This window comes from Pantherophis guttatus, chromosome 2, assembly GCF_059756535.1.
Source record: "Pantherophis guttatus breed Tessera chromosome 2, ASM5975653v1, whole genome shotgun sequence".
NCBI lineage: Eukaryota > Metazoa > Chordata > Lepidosauria > Squamata > Colubridae > Pantherophis > Pantherophis guttatus.
In genome coordinates, this window is record NC_142064.1 from 129774389 (window position 1) to 129801806 (window position 27418).

General features: G+C 37.0%; 1 protein-coding gene across 3 annotated transcripts in view; it reads right to left on the reverse strand.

Annotated features, from left to right (window-relative positions):
• Positions 1-1167: 1167 nt before the first annotated feature.
• The window catches only part of SENP1 (SUMO specific peptidase 1), a 31801-nt gene continuing 5550 nt past the window's right edge, over positions 1168-27418 (reverse strand). The window contains exons 5-19 of one of the 3 annotated variants that reach the window (XR_015732396.1): positions 26896-27055; positions 23363-23522; positions 19910-20013; positions 19580-19827; positions 19288-19342; positions 18552-18590; positions 17398-17482; positions 15895-16035; positions 15170-15301; positions 13336-13539; positions 13009-13088; positions 7110-7177; positions 4280-4364; positions 2665-2760; positions 2218-2415 (exon numbers count right to left, since the gene is read on the reverse strand). Coding sequence is in view for 1 of the 3 variants with exons in the window: in XM_034419176.3 (XP_034275067.2) it covers positions 2353-2415; positions 2665-2760; positions 4280-4364; positions 13009-13088; positions 13336-13539; positions 15170-15301; positions 15895-16035; positions 17398-17482; positions 18552-18590; positions 19288-19342; positions 19580-19827; positions 19910-20013; positions 23363-23522; positions 26896-27055 (1652 nt within the window). In the remaining 2 variants the exon portion in view is untranslated. Of the gene's footprint in view, positions 2416-2664; positions 2761-4279; positions 4365-7109; positions 7178-8206; positions 8298-13008; positions 13089-13335; positions 13540-15169; positions 15302-15894; positions 16036-17397; positions 17483-18551; positions 18591-19287; positions 19343-19579; positions 19828-19909; positions 20014-23362; positions 23523-26895; positions 27056-27418 lie in introns of those variants that run through there. The other 2 variants (XR_004591814.3, XM_034419176.3) reach the window with 2 other exon arrangements.

Sequence of the window (27418 nt, forward strand, 5' to 3'; positions counted from 1 at the left end):
AATACAAACTAAATTGCATTGCAGGTTAATAGAAGAACAGACTTTGATTCTTTACATTTTTAAATGGCTGAGTTTATTTAAGAATAATACATTACAAAATAAAATTAGATTATGCAGAAAAAACATAAAAAAAGGGGACCGGAGACTGGTATAAAAAACACAAAGAGACATCAAAAAAGGTACAAATGTCTAGGAAGAGCACAAATTGGGGAAGGGTAATGGGAAATTTGTACAAAACTATTGTTTCCACATATAGAATATATAAAATGTTCCCTGTTTGATGGCAGAAACACAAGAGGACATTTACTTTAGAATTTTTTAAAAAAGATATATCAAGAGGTATGTGTGACATGCGAACTTAAATCCAAGCTCTTGGGCCTGAATCCTCTCTTTCTGCATTCCACTTCTGTTGGTTAACGGCAGAAACAGAGACCAATCCAGCTGCTATATAAAACTTCCATTTAAATATGGATTCCACACTGAAACAAATGCAAGATTCGCTGTACAGAAATTGTTGGTTGTGGATTAAAGATAGTCTTCAGTATGACCTGAAACGGCAGTATTCTCTCATATTGGACAAAAGATAATAATTCCGTCAATGATAAACAAGGGTGTCATGGGCCCTGTGAAAAACCTGCCTCTTGAGAGATCTCTCAATGCCAGCAGGATCTCTTACTGGTTTCATACAAAAGCTGGACAGATTCAGTATCAGTTTTCCCCTACTTAGTGCCCACGTACAACATATTTGTCTCAACTTCCATTAACAGGATCAGAGGAGGCTGATGGAAGTTGTAATCCAAAGCAAAAATAGGATGGGGGGAGGGGGAGAAACTTTCTTTAGGGCATTCTTCAACTCATCATTAATTGCTGTTAACAACAAAAACAGGAGGGAGGAGCATATGAGTAAAAAAGCAACTTTCAATTCAGCTTTTTAAAAACAAAGAAAAAAAGCTGCAAATATCATATATATATATTTGTTCATTGGCAGTCACTGGGAAAGGCATATAAATATATATATATATATTTATATATTTATAGTATAAAAACTGTTTACCAATAATTAAAGGTTTAAAACAAGTTATATTGTACCTTAATTCTACAAAGAGCTGAAAGACGAACATCTATTTAATCCTCTGTCAAATGAACATCCACTGACATTACAGCTGCTTAGTTTGTTTTAAATCCTATTTTTATTGAGAATATAATGCACCAACTCTTCAAAATTTTAATTCTTTGTGAAGCTGAGCTCCAGATCGCATTGCAAGAATGTGGTTAAGAAAAAAAAATGCTGGCTTTCAAGGGGGGGGGATAATCCCAGTCATCTGAATGCAGTGATGTAGGCCACAAAGGTGTCTTCTTTCTCAGGTTAAAACCCACCACAGCAGGCTTGGGGAGGGGGCAGTGAAGAATAAGGACTTTCGGTGCAGAATGCCTCTGCCCACAAATCCTTGCCTGTCTTTAGGATAAATGGTTAGTCCTGAATATCAGAGGAGGACTCATAATCCTCATAATCACTCAATAATTAGAGGATGACTCATTTACTGTGACAAGATAAACACTGAATGTCAAAATAAAGGATTGTTAATTTTCTACTGGGCAGCCCTACTGTAGAATTAAAAAGGTTACCTGCCATGGTGGAAAACAGAGCAAATGGTCATTTTTCATGTGCTGGTGTCTATTTGCCTTCCATTCTCAAAGAATTCCATTTCTCTTTAATAGTTTAAGAATAAAAGGGAATCTAAGTTGCTACAACTGCTGTGGGAAACACCCATGTTATTAACAGCAGATTATAAGAAGCAGAAAACACATAAACATGCACACACATCTGGAAAACCTGGGGCAAATAGATTCCCCAAGACACACATCCCTGCATGTTTTACATCTGATAATTAGCTGCAGCAACAGTAATGTGGAGAACCCACACTTACTTAGTACTATGCACATTAGAGTCTTCTCTAGATCATGACAGATCCAAGAAAAGATTGCAAGTGCTTCCCTGCACCAAGGCCTTACAGCTGAACACTGGCAGGTCTTAAGTCCTTTGCAGAAGCTGGCCATTTTTTTTAAAAAAAGAGAGGCAGAAATCTCCTTGAAGATAAAAAGCTGCATTCCTCCAAGTTTCAAATGTCCCTTGTAAAAAATAGGGTTTCAAAATACAAAAGAAAGTGTGTGCTTCAAAAAGGCTGCATGGGCACACTGGTCCAAGAAATAGATGTGATTTTCTTTTTAAAGACACCCAAGTGTAATGCAGAGAGTATTGTCAGTGGAGAAACCCATGCAGTCCACTTGGAGGTGGCCAAGAAGAGGAAACCTGGGGTTTTCAGTCTCTGAAGTGTCTTACTTGGCATGAAATCACAGCAGTTTACGATGGAGGATCTCCCAGACCATTCGTTTCCGGAAGTAAGGCATGTGTTGCTTTAACAATAAGAAATCAGTAATATCAATATATTTGTGACATTACCAGGGCATTCATTTTTAATGCATACTGACATATTTCTGCCCCTCCTCCCTTGCTTAAACACAAAACCAAGATTAATCCAGCCAGCACTACTTCACTAAAAAAACCCATCATTTTTGAATTTGTATTTACAAACTGTAGCTTCAAATTCCCACAACCAATGTTCCCCATAAAAACAAAGAGATGCCCATACAGGACCAACTTACTTGAGTAAAGTTGATTGGTTTGTCTTTGGTAATGCAGTCAGCGTATTTACAGGCAAACATCCCACAATCACTGCCATTCATTTGTTGTGGGATCTCCTTTAAAAGACAAATAAACCCATCTCCCTTTATTTTCTTGATGAGAACTTAATACTGGCTTTATCCAATACTACTGTTATAAAGTGCACACAACAGGTAAAGTTTCAAGCTCTCAATGGAAGAGCACAGTATAATTCAAAGTACTACTATTAAAGGACCATTTTAATCCAGATAGAGACAAGGGCAGCAAAAGCAAAGCTTCAACTTGATAAATAAACCAAAATAAATAGCAATAGCAGATTTATATACCACTTCACATTGCTTTACAGACCTCTCTAAGCGGTTTACAGAGTCAACATATTGCCCCCAACAATTTGGGTCCTCATTTTACTGACGTCGTAAGGATGGAAGGCTGAGTCAGCCTCGAGCCAGTCAGAATCAAACTCCTGGCTGTAAGCAGTTAGCCTGCAATACTGCACTTCAGCCACTGCACCCCATGGCTCTTTTACAACAGGTTCCACAATTAGGTCCAATCACAACCGAACTCCAGTTCAATAATTACAGTTGGCTGCAGAAGCTACTAAAGATATCTATGGCTGTGTTCTTCTCCCACTCATTATATATTCTTCATTCCAATGTCCCTTCTTTGTTCAACTTCTTGCCACTTTGCCTGGCTTTTTCAGTTACAGGGGAGAGCAACAAGAGCCCAAAATAAAAAAAGAAGCCCCCGAGAAGTAAAGTGCAGATGGAAAGCAAATGGAAATATTAAATGCAAATTTTCCCCTTAATAGCAGAGGAAGTAGAATGTTAAGAGTTTTTGTAATATTTCAGTGGTAAGTATTGAAAAAGAGTTACTACAAGCATTAGATTCCAGTTGATTGGAAGCCTTCAAAATTGGCTCCAAACTTGGAATTTGAATACAAAATGATGCTCTCACAAAATGACTGACACTGGGGATATGATCAGTCAGATTTCCTAACTTACCTTGGGGAAACTAAGCAGAGACAATACCATAAACCAAAGCATACTTCAAGGCTAAGAAACAGTAAAGGCAGGAGAAAGAAGCTCAGGTTAACTCCTTAATTTATTAGGATATTAAAAGGGAGAGAAAGAAAACTCAGCGAGACTTTCAAGGTTCTTTTACTATAATCTGTAACAATAAATTGTATTTTTAATCAGACTTGTGGAGTTTTGTTTCCTGACTTGGCTTTCCTGAAAGGGCTGATAATATCTATATGCCTGTTAATAATGTTTTAAGGGGAGTTTTAATGGTTTTTAACATTTTAATATTGAATTTTATGTGTTTTATTGCTTTGAGCCGCCCTGAGTCCTTTTCGGAGAGAGGGCGGCATATAAGTTTGATAGATAGATAGATAGATAGATAGATAGATAGATAGATAGATAGATAATTTTTATTATTTTTTTCAGATGCATGTATTATTAAATATCTGCATCTGCTACAGTCAGGACTGAAAGGGAACTGTTTTCCACCTCTGACCTTTTTTAACCAGGGAAATACATACAAGCTATGATTAATAATACAAACAACTCAGAATCTTATACAATGAGCCATACATACTTGGCTTCTTTTACACAGGAGCATCCAGCCATTGGTATCAAATTCCTTGCGCTTTTTATCCAGGCTTTCCTGTTTTAAGTACTGCCTGCAGAGATTGGAACACAACACAAACATTTTAGCACACAACAAAACATTTGAAAGACTTTTAATGAATGTTGCATTTTAAGAATTTTACTTAGCAAAAATATTTAGTTATATCAGGATGGTCAAAGCTGTTAAACAGGTCAATAAATCCCTTTTATCAAAGGGAATGAGAAGAGTGTTTGACCTCTTGCTTCCCTCAGCAGAGAGTGTTATCCTGTTCTTCCATTCCTAGACAGAAAAGCCCTTGCCAATTAAATGTCACCAGGAAAGTTAGCCTTTGTCCTATAACTTCATCGATACTGTGGTTCCCAAATAATTTTATCTCCCTGCTCTAACTCTAATCTCAAGTCAAGATAGAACTGTTACTATACATGTGTGACAAGGTTTCAAGACAAAACTAAAATTTTTAAATGAGGAAAACACAGAAAAACATGAAGTGAGATTCCTTTTCTAAACACCCAAAACAGCTCTATTGCTTGTTTTTTTACCCAGTAAATATACTTTAAAACCACACATACTCTGTGACTCAGAAATGCTTTCTGCAAGTCCATTATGTATTACTCAATAGTCCCCACACCACAGCTTCACTTAAAAGAAATCCTCATACTGCATCAAGCAACATTAATTCACAAAGTTAATGCAATTCCTAAAGACACAACACCCATTTTGAAGCTCGCTTTAATGAACAGCAGAAATCGTAATGTTCTTACTCAAACACAGTCTGACAAATATCTTGAGAGTCATTGCCAAACAACGCAAAGTCCTAATATACTCGCATTACTATATACACACGTTCAGGATTTTCTTGTCTTGGCAAAGGATGAACAATTTACTATTTGTTTCAATTATTTTTGTATGGAAATTTCTAGTACCCTTGGGTTTGTTCACGAAAGTTGTATTTTATCTTTGCTGCAAGTACTATCTATTGCACCTGGTTTGAGATAACTTCATTTTTTTTTTTACTTCAAGCAGTGATTCATAAGGTTCAGTTTCATTCTCTGCCTGACATAGATTTGGATTAAACTGAAACTAATGAGATAAATATCACAGCATAGCAAACAGATATCCTAAATATTAAAACAAAGCATACTTGAACTTTCCAGGGAGCTTGCTATGAGCTCCTATTATGTTAATGATTCCTTACTGACCACTACAGAAATGTCTAACTGCCCAGCATATGGCAACACTCTGGTTACTCAATTAGCTATGAAGAATTAAATTAAAAGTAATGCCACAATACATTTTCTTCCCCCAAGTATCTCTTGTTGGCTCAGTAAGTTCAATTTTATTATGGTTTCTTATGTTAGTTGACAAACCTGCTTTTTTCAAAGATATGTTACCTAGTCATTGTGACAGCTTAATCTCTTAAACAGAGATGGAGTATCTAAGGGCCTCAAACTTATGTTTGCAGGTCCCAAAACAACCTCAGTTCATGCTATTATGTCAGTTTTTAAATGAAAGGTGCGAAAAACATTCAAGTACTCAGATTCCACCCAAAAATACTGAAAAGAAAATTGAAAAAAAAAAACTGCCAGCACTCACTAACATCACTACGTCTTACAGGTTTAAAGGACAGAAAGATTTTAAAAAGATAAAAAGTGAAAGTCCTTAGTTCTTACATTTCTAAATAGTCAGGTATAATAAAAGTGAAAGGCATTTTTCAATTAAATGACTACAGTCAAGAAAATAATTTGGGGGGTGGAGGAATAAAAGAATGGATTTAAACAAATGTTCTTGATATTATTGGGTTTTAACCTGATATTAAATTCCAGAACCTAGTTCTCCAATTGGTTGCCAACAACTCTATTAGATTTTTTAAAAACAAAAACAATGGTATGTGTAATAACTCCTTCAATCTGAGCCCAGCTACTGCTGGCTTCACAGACACATCATGTAGTTTTCTTAGCAAAAATGCTAAAGTTTGCCACTGCTTTCTTCTGAGATTTTTTTTTCCTTTACTCATCATAACATATAATCCAGGAATGTATTAGTAATCTTCTATTCAAATATTAAGTAAGTTTAAACCTGCCTAATTTCCAAACTCAAATAAGATGGACCAGGATGCTGCTTTCTGCAATAAACAATGACTACATAAGAATATTTAATTTGTCCTGAAATATGATCAAAACATACACTGGAACTACTTACAAAAAAGAGGGCATGTTCTGATGGATGCAAAGGACATGAGCACTATGCAGGTGTTCAAGAAGGTATTGTGTATGTGCCAAAGCATTTCAGGTATTTTCTTCAACCTTACATTTTAAACTCTCTCACACGTTAGTATCTTTTGAAAGCTTCATTTTTCACTACTTCTGAAGCAATATGTATTGGTACTTTAAGGCAAACCACTTCCTTCATGAGAATTGCCACCCCCATTCTCACAATCTAAAATATATTCAGAAGACAGCCTATCTAAGACCCAAGTAACACAACTAGCAAGGGTATGTGAATCAACTAAAAATCATAATCCTTCCATCACTTCATCAGCTATTCATCATCAACTTTGTAGAGCAAGAAGAAAGCTAAGCTATCCGGCTTTCTAAAATCCTTAATGGTAGTAGGCTGAATTAGATTAATATGTTTTCCTTATCTGATTTTTCAAACAGGACATACAACTGATAGAATTAAACAACAGATCTTTAACACCATAAATCTCTTCCCTTTCTAAAAAGGGGCAGACAAATCATTCAAAACTCACCAAAAATCAGGAAGCTCTAAAGATTGAAAGCATGAAAGGGTCACTAACCATGAATAGGACCTCTGTCCCCTGTTCCCGGTGTGATCCTCCCACTGCATTCAACCAATTAAAGCCTCCTGAAAGGAAATAGAAAGGGAAAAACAGTTATGGAAAGGGTCGATCAGCTAAAAGCTGAGTTCCCGTTGCATTATTCTAGATGTCCACTAGTCATCTAGACAAAACTGAAGTCTTCCCATTCTTACTACCAGTAAGATTAAACTAGCAGAAAAGCTGTAACCACAACATTCTCAGGGCAACCATCTAATTATTTAACAACCAAAAAGCTGAATCCAATATATATTTCTAAATACACTATTGAGCCAATTATCTTTCACTTACCCATTCCTTTTTACTATTGCCTGCTTCTAATTCCAGACAAGAACTAGCAATGTAGTTTGCCATAGCAATATTTATATTGGTGATTTCTTCTATTGAGTTTACTGTGATAAATATAATGTAAAACATAGAAAAAATCCTCAATGTATATATTATTTCCTTTACACAAAGCCACCATTCCAAAACAATACACAAATCAACTATTGCCATCTTTCCAATTGGAAAGGTGCACACCCTAAACTTATTGGCACTGCTGAGAAGTCTGTAAGATGAAGCCCACACATCCAGAAGTTGCCAAGATTGACTAATACTGCTTTACAATGAGCTCTCGAATGAGAGATGCTCAATTATCTCCTAAGTGAAAAATGTATTTTTCTAGGAAAATAAGGACTACATACTGACCTACTGACAAAGCAATCCTTTGATGTAAGAGAGAGGAAGAATCACCAATTTTGAAGTCTTTTCTTTTTTCAAAAAACTCCCTACGGAGTATTTTTTTTAACCACCAACCACAATGAGAATTTCACTAAGCTCCGTGAGTAGTTTCTGGGCTTTAATTTTGGTAATAACAATAGACCATAGTACAGGAATGTCAAACTTGCATCATCATAGCGTCGTCAGGTGACGTATCTGGATTTTTTCCCCCTTCGCTAAACTGGGCATGGGCATGGCCAGTATGTGACACATTCGGCCCACGGGCCGTGAGTTTGACAGCCCTGCCATAGTATCTTGCAGATCCCACTGCCTGCCCTGACACAATGCTGACATACCCATTATTGGTTCCTCAAGTGCAGCAACTGTGGTAGAATTTGCTACTAACTACTGGAACAAGAAGTCCCATCTCCAGTCCACCCTGGTCACCTGTAAAAATATGTGCCTGTATTTTGAAGATGGTAGGACATTATTTATATGTTTATGCTTGCCTTTTTAAGCTCCTTCATACAGCTGGAAGAGTAGAAATGCTTTAAAGGAATAAAGGTGGATGGCCTCCAAAGTTTCTATACTGTAGATCTATACAAGGTTGAGAAAACACATTCCCGAATATTAAATGCAAATACCGTATTTTTCGGAGTATAAGACGCACTCCCCCCCAAAAAGAGGCTGAAAATTTGGGTGCATCTTATACTCTGAATGTAGCTTTTTTTCAGCCCTAACGAGGTGCTAGCGAGTGAAGCGATGCTTTGCCTGCTTCCTCCAAGCCTCAGCTGTGCTTTAGAAACTTTTTTTCAGTGAAGCGATCTTCCATGCTTTGTCTGCTCCCTCCGACTCTCAGCTGTGAAGCTTTTTTTCAGCCCTAACGAGGCACTACCGAGTGATCTCCGTGCTTTGCCTGCTTTTCTCATTGCTTCTCTCTCCAAAGATCAGTTGTGCTTTAGAAGCTGTTTTTCATCCCCAAGCAGGGGAAAAAAACAGCAAACTAATGTGCTGAAGCTGACCAGGCTAAGGACACTAGCCAGGTGAGTACCTGGTCGGCAGATTTCCCCCCCCCCCTTTCCCTCCCCAAAAACTAAGCTGCCTTTTATATTCCTGTGCGTCTTATACTCCAAAAAATATGGTAAGTAGATTTCTAAGAATGCATGGGTATACAAGTGTAGTCATTAACTGCCATCACATTCAGTATACTAAGAAAGTTGAAGAATATTTGGTTAAATTCCAGCAAGGTAAATTCCTTGTGGCGCTAACCCTAGCAAAGGGTTTATGTCATTTTTATGTCATTTTGATTTATGCAATCTGCAAACTTACATTCATTGCTGTTTCTTTATTTTCTTAACTAATTTTATTTGTCAGTATTCCTGCAGCATTTTTTTATGTGTACTCTTCATGTTTTTAAGTTCAATGATTGTAGAAATGGTAAAGTCATTAGAGTAGCATTCACAGACTATGTAATCAAGATCACTAGTTTAAAAATGTCAAACAAAACCAAGAGAAGACAAGAGCAAACAAGTAAGTTCTAATTGTTGATGAAAAGCTTCCACTGTGAAAGCTGGCTTATTTCCATCAGAAGGTTGTTCATTTGGTGGATGCTTTCACAAGAGACTGTGGGGCTGGGCTTCATAGCCAGATAACATCAGATAGTCTTAATATATTGAACAGGGCACCCTCAGCAGAATATCATGAGCACATAAATATGTAAGAAAATAAGCAGTTCCTCAAAACAACTTGCAACTCACAAACTTATCAATCAACACCACCTGGGAGATTTGTTAATAGCCTTTAGCAAAGGTTTTATGAGAAGCCTCGCTCTGGTGTTTTGTACTAGTTGTAGGCTGAAATCTCCTCTCAGGAAGTGCCTCATAGAACACATTACTGTAATGCCCAAACTACAAGTTGCTTGAATATGGTGGCAAGGAATTTGTTTCTGGAAATGTTTACAAGTGTCATGTCAAGTTGCTTTGGATATTAGGGATACTGTGGCCTTCACTGACACACATTAATGATTACATGTGTTCCTGCAGATGAAGGACAGCCCACGGATGAGCATTAACTTAACGTTATAGGTAGCCTTCGACTTACAACCATTTGTTTAGTGACTGATCAAAGTTACAAAGGCACTGTAAAAAGTGACATTACTATTTTTCACACTTACAACCACTGTAGCTTCGGCAAGGCCACAGGATCAAAGTTTGGGCACTTGGCATGTATTTATGACAGTTGGACTATCCCAAGATCGTGTGATCACCATCTGTAACCTTCCCAGTCAATGGGGAAGCCAGATTCATTTAACAGTCACAATTCACTTAACAACTGCAATGATTTGCTTAACCACCATGGCAAAAGATCAGAAAATGGGGCAAAACTCAATTAACTAGCTTGTTCAGTGATGGACTTGTGACCACAAGTCGAGGACTAGCTGTACTGTGTTGCTAGATAAGCAAATAGTCCTCAATTTACAGCCAGTCCTTTTATGCCCCTTGGAGTTACGAAGGTCTCTGAATGGGTGTGTTATGGCTAGTAAAGCACTTCTGGTCATTGTAAAATGTCATTGCCCCCATGACATTTTGGGCGCTTGCCAACTATCTTAACTTTACAACCAGTTGCCGTGTCCTGTGATCATGTAACCGCAATTTGCAACGTTCTTTGATGGCTTCCAGCAAAAACGCCCTTTCAGGAGAACGGGTTCACCCAAAAGCTGCACTGTTTGCTTAATGACTGCGACATTCACTTATCAACCACAGTGATTTGCTTAATGAGCCCCAGAAAAAATGTAAAAGCAAAATGATCCAATCATGTGGGTCCCTTGACTTATGACCTCAATGACTTGTGACTGGATTTCCGGTCCCAATTGTGGTCGTAAATCAAGGGTTACCTGAAAACTTCCAGAACAATTATTTTCTTCACTATTAATTCAATTTTACTTTCTTAGCTTATTTACCAATCTGAACTATTTCTGGGTATGGTATCCATTGTAAGGGTTAAGATGAATTTCATGAATATTTTTATTTTATTGATATGCTTTGTTAATAACACTTTTTTTTACTAATTTACTTTCGATAATAATAATAATAATAATAATTATTATTATTATTATTATTATTATTATTATTATTATTATTATTATTATTATTGTTTAGACTTCTATACTGCTTCATAGTGTTTTACAGCCCTCTCTAAGCGGTTTACAAAGTTAGCATATAGCATATTAACATATTGCATTAGTATTAGCATATTGCCCCCAACAATCTGGGTCCTCATTTTACCCACCTCGGAAGGATGGAAGGCTGAGTCAACCTTGAGCCGGTGAGATTTGAACTGCTGACCTGCTGAACTAGCAGTCAGCTGAAGTAGCTGCAGTACTGCACTCTAACCACTGCACCACCTCAGCTCTTATCCTATGCCATATAGCCCACCTTTTAAAGGACTTGTTCTGTAAATGATGGACAGTATTTTAAACAGTGCTGTTAGTGAAGAAGACTCTGAAAACATACAGGAATATGTATCTGCTTTACAAGCAAACATCCCATTTTGTTTCATCCTGAAATGCCTGCTTACAATGTGTTGTAACATGCTGATTTATCAATGATACCAATTCTCCACCCCCTTCACAGAAAGACACATTTTCTGTGGATATAAATACTGTTAAAATGAGCCCATAAAAATATCAATGTTTCTCTAATATTTACAATGCCCCTGATAGATTTTTGATGCCTTTGACTATTTATGTAATATTATGTTAATGTTAAAATGTTTAATAATATCAATACCCACACACATACACACTCTTACATTTAGCTAGGCGTTGTTTTTAAATGACCACGTGATGTATTAAACTAAGTAGAATGGTCTAACATCAAAGAAGGATGAACCACACCTAGGGGAATAAATTCTAACTGAGCTTATTCTGACACAGAGGATCTTGAAATGCTTCACTGAAGCAATATTTTGAACTTCTGAAGTCAAAATAAAATTTTGCCTCCAGAAGTTGCGGGTGCTCCATCACTGGAGGCTTTCAAAGAGAGACTGCATAATCATTTATCTGAAATGGTGTAGGGTCCCCTGCTCAAGTAGAGGGTTGGACTAACACCGCCAAGGTCCCTTCCAACTCTATTATTCTATGTTCTACATTCTAATAAATAATTTAAACAATAAATTCTTTGAGTTATTAATAAACTGCTCTTTGTAATATAATTTTCAGAAAATTTACAAAAACTGAAAAATCAAACAAAAATACAATAAATCAATACGTTTTTATGTCTTTAAAGTCATCTTTTAGTTCTGTATTAAAACATTTCTGCCCAAACCTGTAAAATGATCAATACACTTTCCAGATGGAAAAGCGACAAGTGTGGATTAATCTGAATGTTGCTCTCAAAATTCAAACCTGCCATTATGTTCGGATTCAAGAGCCTACCCCTCAAATTAGGACAAGATGTAATGGATGGAAACTTATCAAAGAGTGATCCAACCTAGAACTTACAAGAAATTTCCTGACAGTGGAACAATTAACCAGTGAAATAGCTTGCCTGCAGAAGTTGCGGGTGCTCCAACACTGGAGATTTTTAAGAGACCATCATCTTGAGACAGCCATTTGTTCAGAATGGTATAGTCTCCTGCTTAAGCAGGGGGTTGGACTAGAAAACCTTCAAGGTCCCTTCCAACTCTGTTATTCTGTATTCTTAAGGGCCTTATTATCAAATATGATTAATCTCTTTTTATAATTGCCTTGTATGTTACATTCCTTTTATTTTTCTATTCTCGTATAACCTTCTGAACTTTTAAATGAAAATATTTAAGACTGCAATCACAATAATATATAGAGGATAGAGAATTTTCAGCATTTGGGAGATTCATACCCTAAACCCTTTTTTAATATAAAGGGCCCAGAGGCTCATGTTTAACAGGAAGCCTCCCAAAAAGATAGAATTTATCAGATTTGTTTGAATTGATTTTACAGAGGGTACTATTTACCTTTCATGTTACAGAAGCACACATGCTCCTAGCTGTCCCTTTGGAAAATACCCTGAAAGTTCAGTATTCCCAAGAGTTATAACAGCAACAACCATTTGGTATGAAGATTGTTTCTATCAATCCTAAAATAATGAGGAAACATATTTAATGTAAAAGAGATACTCACAAGAGTATCTTACAAGCTTCACTGGTGGATCCACCCATTGAATCGTAGTAGGTGATGGTTTTTTTCCTGAAGTCAGTAACCTAAACAAGGCAAAAATTCTGTATCAAGACATTGGCATAATCTTACGCAGAACTATGTACTTTTGACACATTTGGGATAATGCAGGAAACAGAATGGAAAAGTGTTTCAGAAGCAAACATTTGAGAAAGTAAAAATGCAAAAATGAAAAGAATGAATTTAGAATGCATTCAGAACAGACAAGGAACATTTGAAAGAGCTGGTATGAATTCACTTGAACACTTACACAAATATACATAATATACTCACTGCTAGGCACCAATGGACACCAAGGTGAATAGGAACCAATAGAATGTCCACAGAAAATATATCTACTTTTTTAGTCCAACGTTTTACAGCTGAATACCCAGCAGTTTTTAACTTGGTGAAGAAAAATGTGTTAAATGCATGAACAGTTGGAAAGCCTTTCTGTTTACTCCTCTCCATCAGCATATTCATGTAGAAATTAATAATCTGTGTGTGAGAGAAATACATGTTAGTATTTGGTATTTTTTTTCAAACAGCTTCTCTATTCCTAAAAAGCATCTATCTACAGGTATATACCACTAAAAAACTTGTGTCATGACCCTGGGTGAAACAGCGCATCATAGAGCAAAATTTTTTGAACAAGTACCTCTAATGGGCTAATTTATAGAATGCATCCAAAGTCCAGGACCATGACTCCTAAAGTAATTATATTTGGGGAAGTTGTAGGTGCTTTAGTGCTACCGACTGCTGTTGTGCTGTTGCTATGTCATGTGATCTTCCTTTTCATCTATGTCATGAGTTTCCCAGCCAGTCTCACAATCCCTCACCCTCTCCCCCATCCAGCAGCAGCCATTTACTTGCCTGCAAGGAAGGGGAAGAAAGGAAAGGAGGAAGATTCCAATGCTCCCTGCCATATTAACATTAGGAAATTCAATGGGGAAACCAGAAGGAAATCAGAAACTGCTTCTTCTCCAATGGCGCTTTTTTTTTTTTTTTTTTTTGCCTGCCCTTGATTATTGTGTTTCTCTTTTTAGGAAATACCTTACTGCTGATGAGGTGTACCCACCCTGGCCCTTCCCAAGACAGTTGCTGCCACACAAACCCTTCTTCCTAAGGTCTCATGAAGAAAATACCCTGTTTCCCCTAAAATAAGACATCCCTTGATAATAAGGCCAATCAGGCTTTTCAGCGCATACGCTAAAATAACCCCCCCCCAAAAAAATATTTAAACGCATGCGCAGCCAGTTCCCGCCATTTCCTCTGGTTAGGGTTAGGGAGACAGAGCTGGGAATCAGATAAGATGGCAAGAGGAGCCCCATCTTGCTCCACGTGTCCCAAAATAATAAGACATCCCCAAAAATAAGGCCAAGCACTTATTTCGGGTTCAAAAAAATATAAGACAGGATCTTATTTTCGTGGAAACACAGTATGTATGATTTCAAGAAAGGCTCTCAAAGGGTCAGGCCAGGATTGCTTGATTAGCAGTGGGAGCAAGAAGTTGACAAAGGTCATCTGGGGATGATGGAACACAGGAGGGCAGCAGCTGCGGAGGGCAGCGGGCCAAAGGGCAGAGATGGAGGGGGGAGTCAAGGGATGGCAAAAGTTGAAGAATCTCTGCAGTTTTAAATATAGGCAGACTGCCAAGTACTCATATTTTTTCATGTGACTGAGGAGGGCACTGCAACTGTCATAACTTTGCAGATTATTATTATTAGTTCAATTTATATGCCGCCTTTCTCCAAAGACTCAGGGCGGCTAGATTGGGCAAGTGCCATTCATTTAGTGCCTCTGTAATTTCAAATGGTCACTGAACAAATGAGCATGACTTAAGGACTACTACCTGTAAAAATCTCATTACACTACATAACAGAGAAAAATGGATGTAAGTTATTTTAAAAAAGCAGATTTCAACTGAATGCTAAGGGGAAAATTCCTAACAGTAAGAATAGAGCAGTTAAAGAGTAGAGCCAATTATCTAGAGCAGTGGTGAATGTATTTGAATGATGGCTAGACAGCTACCCTTCTGGATACCTGTAGAGGAACGACTCAAAGAGCCTTTACAACTCACAATTCATGAGTTTAAAAATTATGTTTGAAACAGAGACTGAAGATTTACCTCATCATTGAGCCAGTTGAGATGTTTAAGTGTCTGAATGTCTTTCCGAGTGATGGTTAATCGGAAGGCTTCACTCAACACTTCATCCTGGTTTCCACTTCGTAACCCATTTTTTATTTCTTTCTCCATTTCCTATAAATTGTTAACAGGAAAGAGAACTGGGTCTCACTGACATTTTTAATCCAAACTGAAAATCAGACTCCTGATGAAAAACTTCATTATGAAGGATAGTTCCAAAATGCAGAGTGAGAACACAAAGAGGAGAAATACGGGTCGGACATACTCAAAGTTTGGGAGGGGGAGGCTATGGATCAGGAAGATTATTATATATTGAAAAAGATTTCACATAATTATGTTCTACAAATATTTTTTTCTTGGAAAAGTCTGGAAATGTTTTGATTACCTCCTATATATTTTAATGTTGCACTTAAAAAAGAGTTTGAAATTAAGGGTTTCCCCCCCCACCCCGGAGAAAAGCTGATAACACAGGAAACAAAACTACCAGCAATATCAAATTGGGCTAAAATACCATCCCCCAAAATCTAGCTTTTGATGAAATACAGAATTTCAAAACAGGACAGAGCATGTTATCACAGAGATGTATTATGAAGAGACACATCTTAAAAATGACTTTACCACAATAATTGTTCAACTCTATAAACTACTGTCCAGGTACTTATTTCACCAAGGCATCAAGATTTTTTACCAATAATCTAAAAACTAACCTCTGTAATTTCAGGAAATTCATCTTCACTATCCACTCTTTTATTATCTTCTGGAACAATGGTGACAGGAATTTCCTTTTCAAGAGGAACTCGAAGATGTAAGTTTATTGACTCGGGTACTGAGGTCTCTTTCTGCAGTCTCTAAAAAGATCATTAAAATAGTGACACTTAGCATTACATCCAGTGGGCAATCCCAGATGTCTGTGGACAGGAATTGCCATCAAATTGTCCACCTCTATTGTCTGGATTTCTTACATTAGTTGATGTACAGAAGGATGCAGTCATCAAACCTATCTGGAATTACGGTTATATGAAGTTAAAGCCCGTATCAACAACAGGGAAATCTAATGACTGTTCATAAATATGGTCAAGCTTGTCGATATCTAGCTTCCTAGTTTCCAATTTAATCTATAAACCTTTTCGTCTATAACCTTCAAGTAGGTGAAACTGTGCACTATAGGACAATAATGTTTGAATCGAGATACCTTAAAGAATGTGTCCAATATCTAGGACCCATTACACCTGTGGGATTGAAATTTCAAGGATCTTCAGACCAGCTGTATTGGAAAACTTGTGGCCAATGCAGCAAAACTGATGTGCTGCTCTGCAGTGCCACCATGGTGATGTGATTATTTTTGACACTCCCTGCCAGCTCCCCACAAGCAAAGTTAACGGGGAAGCCAGCAACAAGCCAGATGTCACTTCCACTCCCACTGCTTTTTTGATTACCTATGGTCATTCTCTTACTCTATTTAGGGAAGTAAATACAGTAGAACCTCTGGTTACGAATGCTTCTGACCACGACCAAATCGGGTTCCAACCAAAAAATTCACAATTTTTTTTCCCGCGGCCGATTTCCCCTTCTGCACCATTTTTTTTTTGGGGGGGGGGGTGTTATTGAATAACATATTAGTACAATTCAACATTTTCGGTTTGGCTACGTTCAACCATGCTATATACTTATATAAGTAGGAATTCTACACGGTATGGGAAATGTGATATAGGTGGTAGGAAAATAAACGTACATGTTAAATTGAACTAAGGGGGATAGTATCAAACCATTTATGTAATCTATGTATTTTAAGCAATAATCTACATCATAATTTACATAGTAATAATTTATAAGTAATTCATATTTTAATCTTAAAATATTTATGTAATCTGTGCCATTTTTTTTTTTGTAAGCACCAAATTTCCAAAATTAAGTTTGGGTCATTACCAAATCGGGTTGCGACCAAAGTTATGGAATAAATTATGGTCATGACCAGAGGTTCTACTGTACCTATGAAACAATGATCAAACAGGACATGGGTCAACTAGCATGCATTAAAGGTAAAGCAAAGGATTCAGATGGCGATTTTAAGGGAAACTATGTATCCAATTGCATCAATTACTATCATTCATAGAGAAGATAGAAGGAACCTGGAAAATCAGACACCTTTCTCAGCTCTGATATAATTTCAATGATCTTTTAAAAACAATAATCATATTGAGTTTTCTCACCTGATTCTGAAGCTGCAATGCCAAGGCTTTCTGCTCCTCTATATGTCGCAATCTCTCACGGGCTCGGGAGTCATATACACTGGTTCTAGATAGAGGTTTGTACACAATAAACTAAATATTCAGAATTACCAGCCATGAAAATTCATTTCTGCACACTTTTAGTTATGCCTGACTTATTATTTCTTTCAGCTTCTGCTCCTTCCTTATGGGAAGGCTGCTTTGAGATATAGGATGGGTAATGATGGGTGAGTGTGTCATGTCTGCTAACCTAATTGCTAGTCCTATTGGACACCCACACACATCTTTAGTTCAAGGTAGGCAACTTGCATACTGCACACTGGGACTTCATTTGCATTTCACTGATAATTCCTAGATCAAACTGGTAGCATTCTGTAGCAAATAGTCAGATTCAGGCCATGTGGGGGCAGTTTTACGATATCCTCCTAGCCCCCTGAAAAGTAAATAGGAGAAAAAAAAATGAATGCACTCCTAGTAATGTCACACCAATACTCCAGTTCTTCAGAAAGTCAGAAGAGTGAATTGTGGCAACAATCTTTTAAATACTGCCAAAATTTAACTGAAAGATCTACAAGAAAGGATCTAATAGTATGGACTAAGATTTCGTACTGGGATTTGAATGCTCATTTTTCTGTTTTAAAACAGAAAAGATTTGTATTTACCCCTGAAAGCGCTTCAATATTGGCATGTAAGTAGAAAAGTGATTTCACAAGTGATCGATCTATCTATCTATCTATCTATCTATCTATCTATCTATCTATCTATCACGCTTAACTGCCCATCTCCCTCACAATTTTTCACAATGATTTCTATAAAATATTTTCAGTCTTAAGACCACAGATTGATAAATTAAACTCCCATATGCTTTGGTCTCTCACATATTCTATCCTATGTGATCCTATGTAATATACAACAAAGATATGTGAACTTAACATATAGTTTTCTTCCCTCATTAGCAATAGGAATTCAGACTGTCTGGCTTCTTTACAGTAATGGAAAAGGAAAACAAAAGCAATTTTTTTGTTAGTCAAACCAAGAAGATAAATTCAGCGTTAAAAAAAGGCTAAACTAGAGACAAAAACGTTAAATAGCCGAAAAACAACTATAATAAGGGTTTAGAAATGGAATGTACTTACAATTCTTTTATCCACAATTCAGCCTCAAAGAAAGGTGTACTAAAAAAAAAGCAGAAAGTAGAAAGGTTTAATGCGTCTTCCAGGAAAAAGGAAACAAGAAGTATTAAAGCTAAGTTCAGTTGTAGTGCTAAGACAGAAGAAAATATCAAGAGCAGTACATTAAGTCCAATTGTGCACTTGGCAACCAAACAAAAATTTCTACCAAACATTTACTAGCAATTTCTACTAGCAATTTCAGAACATTATTGGAGCCAGCAATTGGGAAAAGGTCACACTTTCTGCTTAAATGATACTGCATATTTAAAAGCCATGGGAAACAGAATGCTTCAATAAACGGTACTGCAAATGAACTAGAGAAAAACTCTGAAACAGCAGCAGAGTTGAAAAGCAGTGAAAATCTGGAGAAAAGTCTGAGACACCTTTTAACATTTACAATCTAGGGGTGGGAACCAAAAAAACTTCTAAAATTTGAGGTTTATTACATAAAACCACAAAATTTGTATGAATTACTGATGCAGTAAAACGTTTTATTCAAAGTAAACTAAGGCCAAATGGACAATCCCAAGATCAGAAATAAATAATGCTAAAGTCCCTCTGAAATTAATGGAGCGTTAATGAATTTGCTCTCCTTATTCCGTTACTCTAAGCTCAACAAATTTACTTCAACCATTTTTTTTTTATTCTACTCCCCTCAAAACAATAATTGTAGTTTCTACAAGTCAGAAAGCCCACTTGCCTTGGAGCTGGAGATCTGAAGTCTTTGCCATTTAGCATTATGACTGAATCACTTCCTAGATCAAACAAAACAGGGTGCAAGATTATTACTCTGTACCAATAATTTTCTCCAAAACAGAATCCATACAATGACTGAATTCAAATTTATTCAGTTAATTTAGATACCAGGCTAGAAGTAACAAACCTGCATCTGAGAATTAACAGTGCAGATGGCCTGGAGAAAATAGTAAGTCAAGAGTTTGGGGTCAGGAAATAAAACCCACAGTATTTCAAAGTATATCAGTTGATTTTACCTTCAGTCTGCACATCCAATGCTGGTAGATTTGTTTGTTGTATGGGTGTACTGGTCTTGGGATCAAAGTTAACATGGGAAGTAAAACTACAAACTGGTTGCGATAGTGGTTTGTGAGAATGGTGCTCCTGCATCCTAAGAAGACTGGATGATGGGTTGCCCAGAGAGGGGCCACAAACATCAAAAGGTTTCATACATTTGTTTTCAGTTTCTTTCGTAGTTTTTTTATTGGTACCTCCACATCTGGTCCTGAAAACAAAAGCAAAAGGCCAGAAATTTTGGAAACAAACTTGTAGACAATCAGATTATTCAATATATTTCAGACACTCACAGGTGAAGAGACAATAATGAAGAGGCTTTGGAAGCTGACAGATTCTTCCCTGTAACCATTTGAATCAGCTGCCTGTATATTTCTTTCTCTTCTTCCCGAACTGTCTGAGAAAAAAAATCCCATACGTTACCAGAAAGTATACAGTACAATAGTGTGTCTACATAATATTTTATAGGATGCAAAAGTGGTTTAAACTAATTTACAAAGTTGACAAAGTAAGTTTATATGATATGCAGAATAAATTAAGATCCTAAAACAAGCATTGATAAACCTCATGGCCAGGGACAAAAATAATCTCAATGTGAGAGCACAGATAAATGGTCATGTGCTTAATAAGAAAGAGTCCACAGAAATTTATTGGGACTTCCGGTGGCTCTGCCAGCGCCGAAAGATGCTCCTTTGTGAGCGCCAGTCCCGGGATTCCGTTAGAGATGCTAGAACAGCGAAAATCAGCTGTCTAGCGTCTTGAAAACTTTCCCCCTGGGAGAAGGGGGGAAAGAGAGCCGATGGGTGTGGGTAGAGCTCCCCAAGAGCCCCAGGTTTCTTTTTAAATCTGGGGCTTAAAGGGTGAGAGCTCCCCGGAAAGCCCGTCATTGCTCCGGACCCGGGATGTTTCTGTTTCAAGCAGAACTAGACGCCGTGACCACCCCAGCAACTCAATTTTAAAAAGATTTTGGACTTGAAAGCTGGCAGAGCAAATACAGGAGAAACTAAAATTGCAAGTACTAAACTTTAACTCCGAAAAGTCCATCACTTCCCTCTGAATTTCTATGGGAGAAAGGGAAAGTAAGATGGCGTTTGATTCTAATGGGGCGTGAAGAAGTGAAAGTTAGATACAAAGTATTATGTTGTGTTGAAAGCCCCTGTTTAAAAGAAGAGAATTTTATCTTAAAAGGAGAAGGATTTAAAAATTATTTTTTTTAAAAAAAGACTTGTACCACTTAAGGATTGGAATAATTGATTTAGTTGCTGGAAAAGTATAAAATGAAAGTTTTATTGGGAAGAAAAAAGAAAAAAAGAAAAAAAGAAAAAAATGGCTGGCTTTTTTGAAAGTGATGAAGGCTTACCATTATATACATCAGTAAATACACAAATACTGACTGTGGATCTCTTTAAAGAAACTTTAGAATCATTTACCTCCGCGTTAGTGGAAAGAATGGAAGGGTTTTTCAAGAAAGATTTTACTCAAATTTGCAACAAAGATACAAGTGAAGATACTGTATCGGTATTTCAGATGCCAAATAATAGTGAGTTGCTGAATGAAGAGCTGGGAGAAACAATCCAGTTTAATGTGCCTTTGGAAAATGGAATGGATGTTTTTCAAATTAAGAAGGAAAGGCTGAGAGGTTTGAAGGAGCGTAATCAGGAAATACCGAGAGAGATTTCTCCAGAGGCTATGATACAGTCAACTGGAAAATTGTCAGGTGCTGGGATTTCTAATATAAGAAAGAGGATTCGAAGTGGAACTTTACAACTTTTTTACAAAAATGGAATCGCAGTTAAAGAGGTGTGTTTACTGAAAGGAACTACTTTGCAAAGAGAACAAGATTGTAAGGTACAGCAACTTCAGTTGAAAACTCAAGAATTTATAAAAATAAAAGAAGGCGGAGGAATAAGACTGAAGAAGGTTCGCAAAAAAGTCAGGAAAAAATGGAGATGGAAAAATTATAATCCTCCTTGTTGGGGAGGATAGTAATAGTGAAAATGAATGACTATACCTGTATTTAGGGATATGATTTGTTTTGAAAAGTTATATTATAGTGAAAATGAATGATTTAGGGACATGATTTGTTCTTGAATTGTTATGGGCCGCTGACCAAACTTTCACTTTTGTTTTGAAGTATATTTCAAGGAATGCTTTGTTGAAGAATTTATATAAGCTGATGGGTTAAAAGAAAAATATTGTGGATGTAAAAGTTATGGACAGTGTAGATCATTTAATATAAATTTATGGGTTAGAAGAAGGATATTACTTAAACCTTCATACTTTGTTTTAAATTACATTAATGCTATATTAAAGAATATTTTGTTGAAGAATAAATATAAACTTGTGGGTTATAAGGAAAATATAAGTGGTGCAAGGGTTGAGGGAAGGTTTTCACAATATTTTTTATAGATATTAAATAGTGAAGATGGTATTTGATTATACGTAGGGGATTCGTAGAGAATAAGATGAATAAGTTTATGCAAAGCTATTAAGTAAGGAACGTTTCCAAGAAGAATCAATATAAGTTTATGGGGTAAAAAGTAAAAATAAGGTTTTTACAATATATTTTATTTGAGATTGGTTAAAATATTTTGTTAATGTGTTAATATATGTAAGCGTTGGAGATGTGATGGTTAATTGTAACTGGGCTCTGATTGTGTAATAGTGGAAGAAAGAAGACTTGCTTATTATTGAAGAACGGACAAAAACGAAGTTGGATTGATTACTTTCAAGCAATAATTGGTTTAAATAGTTATATTTAGATATGAACAAGGGGAGTTAAAGTGCAAGAGAGAGATAAATCTATAGATAGTTAGCCTATGTTTTTTTCTATGTTTGTTAAATGCTATACCCAGTATTTGCTCTGGGAAGTCCGGGGGGGGGGGGAGGGTTGGGGCAGGAGGGGGGGGGGAAAATATGTGTAAATTTTTAAAAAACTTTTCAATAAAAAAAAATTATTTATTTATTTAGCATATGGCATTCCACAGAAAATGGCTTATGGATAGTTGGTTATTCTATGAAAACTTATATTTCACACATCTGCAGCACTTATTTATGGGCATCTCTTAACAATGTCATCTTTTCTTATTCATTTTTTCCCTTGTTTAGGATTTTCTCACCAAAATAATCCCTTAAATTTATTCACTTTTTATTGTTCTATTCTTCTAGGTCCATGATGGTGAACCTATGGAACGGGTGCCACAGGTGGCACGTGGAGCTGTATCGGTGGGCATGCGAGCTCAGCTCCGGCACGCATGCGTGCGTCGGCCAGCTGATTTTTGGGCCTTCTGGGCCCACTAGAAGTCAGGAAACACACCATTTCCGGCCTCCAGAGGGCCTCTGGGGGGGTGGGGAAAGCCATTTTTGCCCTCCCCATGCCAAAAATGGGGGGAGCACGGGGGATTGGGGCATAGAATTATGGATGTGGGCACGCGTGTGTGACCCCACCACGCTCCCCCCGCTTTTGGCACGCGATGGAAAGAAGGTTAGCCATCACTGTTCTAGGTACTACTTCCTCTCTCAGCCTAAAATCCAGGAGTTGAACTAAAAGCATTTATGTCAATGCTGCTCTTCTGCAAAATTAAGATAACTGAGCATTGTGAGATATTTCAACATTACCTTGGGAAAAAATCTATAACACAAGATAGATCGGGAAAATATATAAACTTCCCAGTCCAACGAAATTTAACTCTGTCTTCCTCCACCAAAGCAGCTTCAATTTATTTCTGTTTTCCTTTTTCACCTACCTCTTCTGCAGTGCTGATGAATCTTCTTTGAGACTTCTTGGGACTTAGTAAGCTCCGACGGCATGATGGATTAGCAACGGACTTAATTGGAAAGGATTTTTCATAGGCAGAAATTTGACTATGGTGGTTTGATTTTCCTACAAAGGAATTTGCAGTCATACTGCAGAAAAAAATGGTAAGTCTTTTTAGCTAGCCTTATAAAGACATTCAGGTTTTAAGTATGTTTCTATGCAATCTAGAAAAACTCATATAGAAACCCTAGCAAACCATGAATATTCTCTTTTAAAAAGACAATTTAAACATACAGTACGGTGAAAAAAAATTCATAATGAACTTAGATTTATGTGCGGTAACAAGAAATGATGTGATACTGTGTTTCACACTGTATCAGTTTAACAATGCTTTCTTGGAGGTTAACATGTAGCTTTCACGTGGATTCTACTGACATAAGGGCAGTCTGAGAAAACAAATAAAGGATCCAATAGTGGATTTTGATGATACTTCACACCTGAAATACGATATGCTAGTATGAAAAAATAATCACTTCTTTGGCTGCAATAATTTGCAACCAAATATTCCTGTAATCGGGGTCAGAAACCTGACCCATTCATCCATGGTGAGCTGCTTCAATTCCAAAACATTTGAGGTTTTCACGTATGATCTGCTTATTTCAAGTCCTTCCACAATGTTTATATTTAGTTTACTTTATTGTCATTGCATATGGTATAACAAACTTAAATGCAGTCTTCAGTGTACATTATAACTATAAAAAATAAAAACACAAACATACATCCTTTACATTTTATATAATTGAAATTGAAAACCTGATATTGCACTATACCGTTGAATTCAATATGGCTATTGATGTTTATCTCTGAACTCTGACTTGATATTCCTCACTTTAAACTCTGAATTTAATGTTATTCATCTAGTCTATTGCCATTTGTATAATGGACATTGTCAAGTCTATATAGGATGGAAGGCTGTTAGCCTCAAGCCTCCTTTCCCAGAAGCTCTCCTGGTCTTCAACCCCTGGGCCATCTCCTACTTGGTGTTGTGGCTTGGCTTGGTAATTCCTAACCCATATTCCAGGGGATGCCATACTTGGCATCTAGCCCATTCACTTGAACATGTAAGACAACTTTTTCACACCGTTGATTGTCTTTTTAGAAAGGAAAAATGCAAATAATTTCTATAATAATAATAATTATTATTATTTATTCGATTTGTATACCGCCCTACTCCCGAAGGACTCAGGGCGGTGAACAGCCAAACAATAAAATAACATAGATACAAAAAATTTAAAAACCAGATAAAATCAAATTAAATCATTTTGGCCCAGACAGATTAAAATAATGCAACCTCCCAACCATGCAATTTAAAAGCATGTATTTACAGGATTCAGCCTTTCCTTGGGAGATAGGCCAATCTCACAAGAAATAAATACAGGGGTGAAATGTAAAATCTGTTACTACCGGTTCAGTGGGCGTGGCTTGGGGGGTTAATGTGACTGGGTGGGTGTGGCCAACTTTTTTTTTTTAACTTTTAAAAGCATTTTTTTCTGCAACTTTAAGAGATTGCAGAAAAAAATGTTTTTAAAAGGCTCTGACGATCCCAGCTGAGCCACGCGATCATCAGAGGCTTTTTTTCTTAACTTTTAAAAGCATTTTTTTGGCTGAAGAGGTTGTAGAAAAAATGCTTTTAAAAGTAAAAAAAAAAAAAAGCCTGATGTTCACGCGGCTCAGCTGAGCATGTGAGGGGGGGGGGCGTACAGGGATTTTTGCTACCAGCTCTCTGAACCACCCGCCACCATCGCTACCAGAGCAGGTGATCTGGTCCGAATCGGGAGCATTTCACCCCTGAATAAATATGCAGTTCACTTAAGACATTGGCAGCTACTTTTGTATCCCTACAGGTAGTCCTCAACTTATGACCACAATGGAACCCAAAATTTTTGTTGCTGCAAGGCAGTTGTTAAGTGAGTCATCCCATTTTATGACCTTTTTGCCACTATTGTTAAGGAAATCATCACAGTTGTTAAATGAATCTGGCTTCCCCATTGATTCTGTTTGTCAGAAACAGGCTAGGAAAGATACAAATGGTGATTACATGACCCCAAAACAGTGCAACTGTCATAAATATATGTCAGGTGTCCAAATTCTGATCACATTACCATAGGGATCCTGCAATGGTCATAAGTGTGAAAATTGGTCATAAATCACTGCAACTGACCACTAAACAAATGGTTGTTAAGTCAAGGACTACCTGTACAGCTAAATCTCAAATTACTGGACTTCAGTTCAATGAACTTCCCATGAAACAGACCAATATTCTATGCCAATTAAAGCCTGCCTCAATGATTTTAATTGGCAAATACATATCTGTTTCAGGTGAAGTCTGTTGCTTCAAACTTACCAAATGACACAAAGAACCAGTGATGTATTTTCTATTTAGGAGATGTCTGTGAATAATGGACACTCCCTTCACCAATTAGCCCATCAAAACTATTACAGGTAGCAATAGCACTTAAGACTTATATATTGCTTTACAGCCCTCTCTAAGACGTTTACAGAGTCAGCATATTGCCCCCACAATCTGGGTCCTCATTTTATCCACCTCGGAAGGATAACACCAACATAACACCAGAATTAGGCTTAATATGATAAGACTTGCAGGGCCAGCGCAACATTCAACATGTTCATACTGATGTAATATAATATGTTACATACATATAGGTGTATGGGAATGTGTGTTAGTTATTACTTATTTGGGTTTAGGGATTCTATTTCTTTCATTTATTGAGATGTATTTTCTGTTGGGGGAGACTGCACCAAGGGAGGCTCATTCAATTTCATTATACACATGTTGTGCATTGACAATAAAGATTTGATTTGATTTGATGGAAGGCCAAGTCAACCTTGAGCCTGGTGAGATCTGAACTGCCAAATTGCAGGCAGCCAGCAGAAGTAGCCTGCAGTACTGCACTCTAACCACCGACTTCCTTAAATGTCCACTTGTTCAGTAACTGTTCAAAATGACAACACTGTACCGGGGTACTTACAATAGGTCTTGTCACAGTGTCCTCAATGTCACATGATCACAATTCAGGCACTTGGCAACTGGCTTGCAATTACGATGCGGTGTCCAGCAACAAATGGCAACATGATTGCCATTTGTGATCTTCACTGCTGGCTTCCAACAAGCAAAGTCAATGAGGAAGCTGACAGGTCACAAATGGCTATCACATGACTGCAGGATGGTGCAATCGCATAAAATTCAGCTAAAGACTGCAACCCTGAATCCTGAAGCTATTATTGTAAGTTGGTGTGGTCATATGACATTGCATCTTATGATTTTATCACTTAGCGCAGTTCCTGGTCCCAATTACCATGGGTGAGGACTGCTAGCATTTCTATCCTAAGCAATCACATCTAAGCTTTGTTACATTTCAAAATGTTTCATATTGTACTAAACCTGCAACAAATAGAATTAAGGTGTTAATGACAAAAATAAATTGAGAAAATTTTAGGTACCTTGGATTTTTGCGGGTTTCATAATATGCACTGCGACTTACTCTGGGCTTCTGTGAAACAGAGCCAAGAGCGGAGCTGCAACTCTTCCACTGACCATTGGCACTTGTTCCAAATGTTCTTTTTACTCCAGTTGCTGGGCAGCTCTCAAAGCTTGTGGATTCTGCCAGAGAAGAAGCAAGGAATGGTCAGTGAGATGCCCATAATCTCTTATATTGCCTATCGCATAAAAAATATGCTTTCTGTGTTCCCCAATATTTAGAAGAAATTACAAAGATTTTAAATAGATTTTCCAAAATATATTTTGAAGGGAAAAGTCAACTGGCTTTATGTTTAAACAAACAGCTTTGTGCTAATAATTAACTGGGTTTTTTTTTTTTTTGTTTTTTTTTAATTTGATTTATATGCCGCCCTTCTCCGAAGACTCAGGGCGGCTTACAATGTGCTCAGCAATAGCCTTCATCCTTTTGTATATTTATACAAAGTCAGCTTATTGCCCCCACAACTGGGTCCTCATTTCACCTAC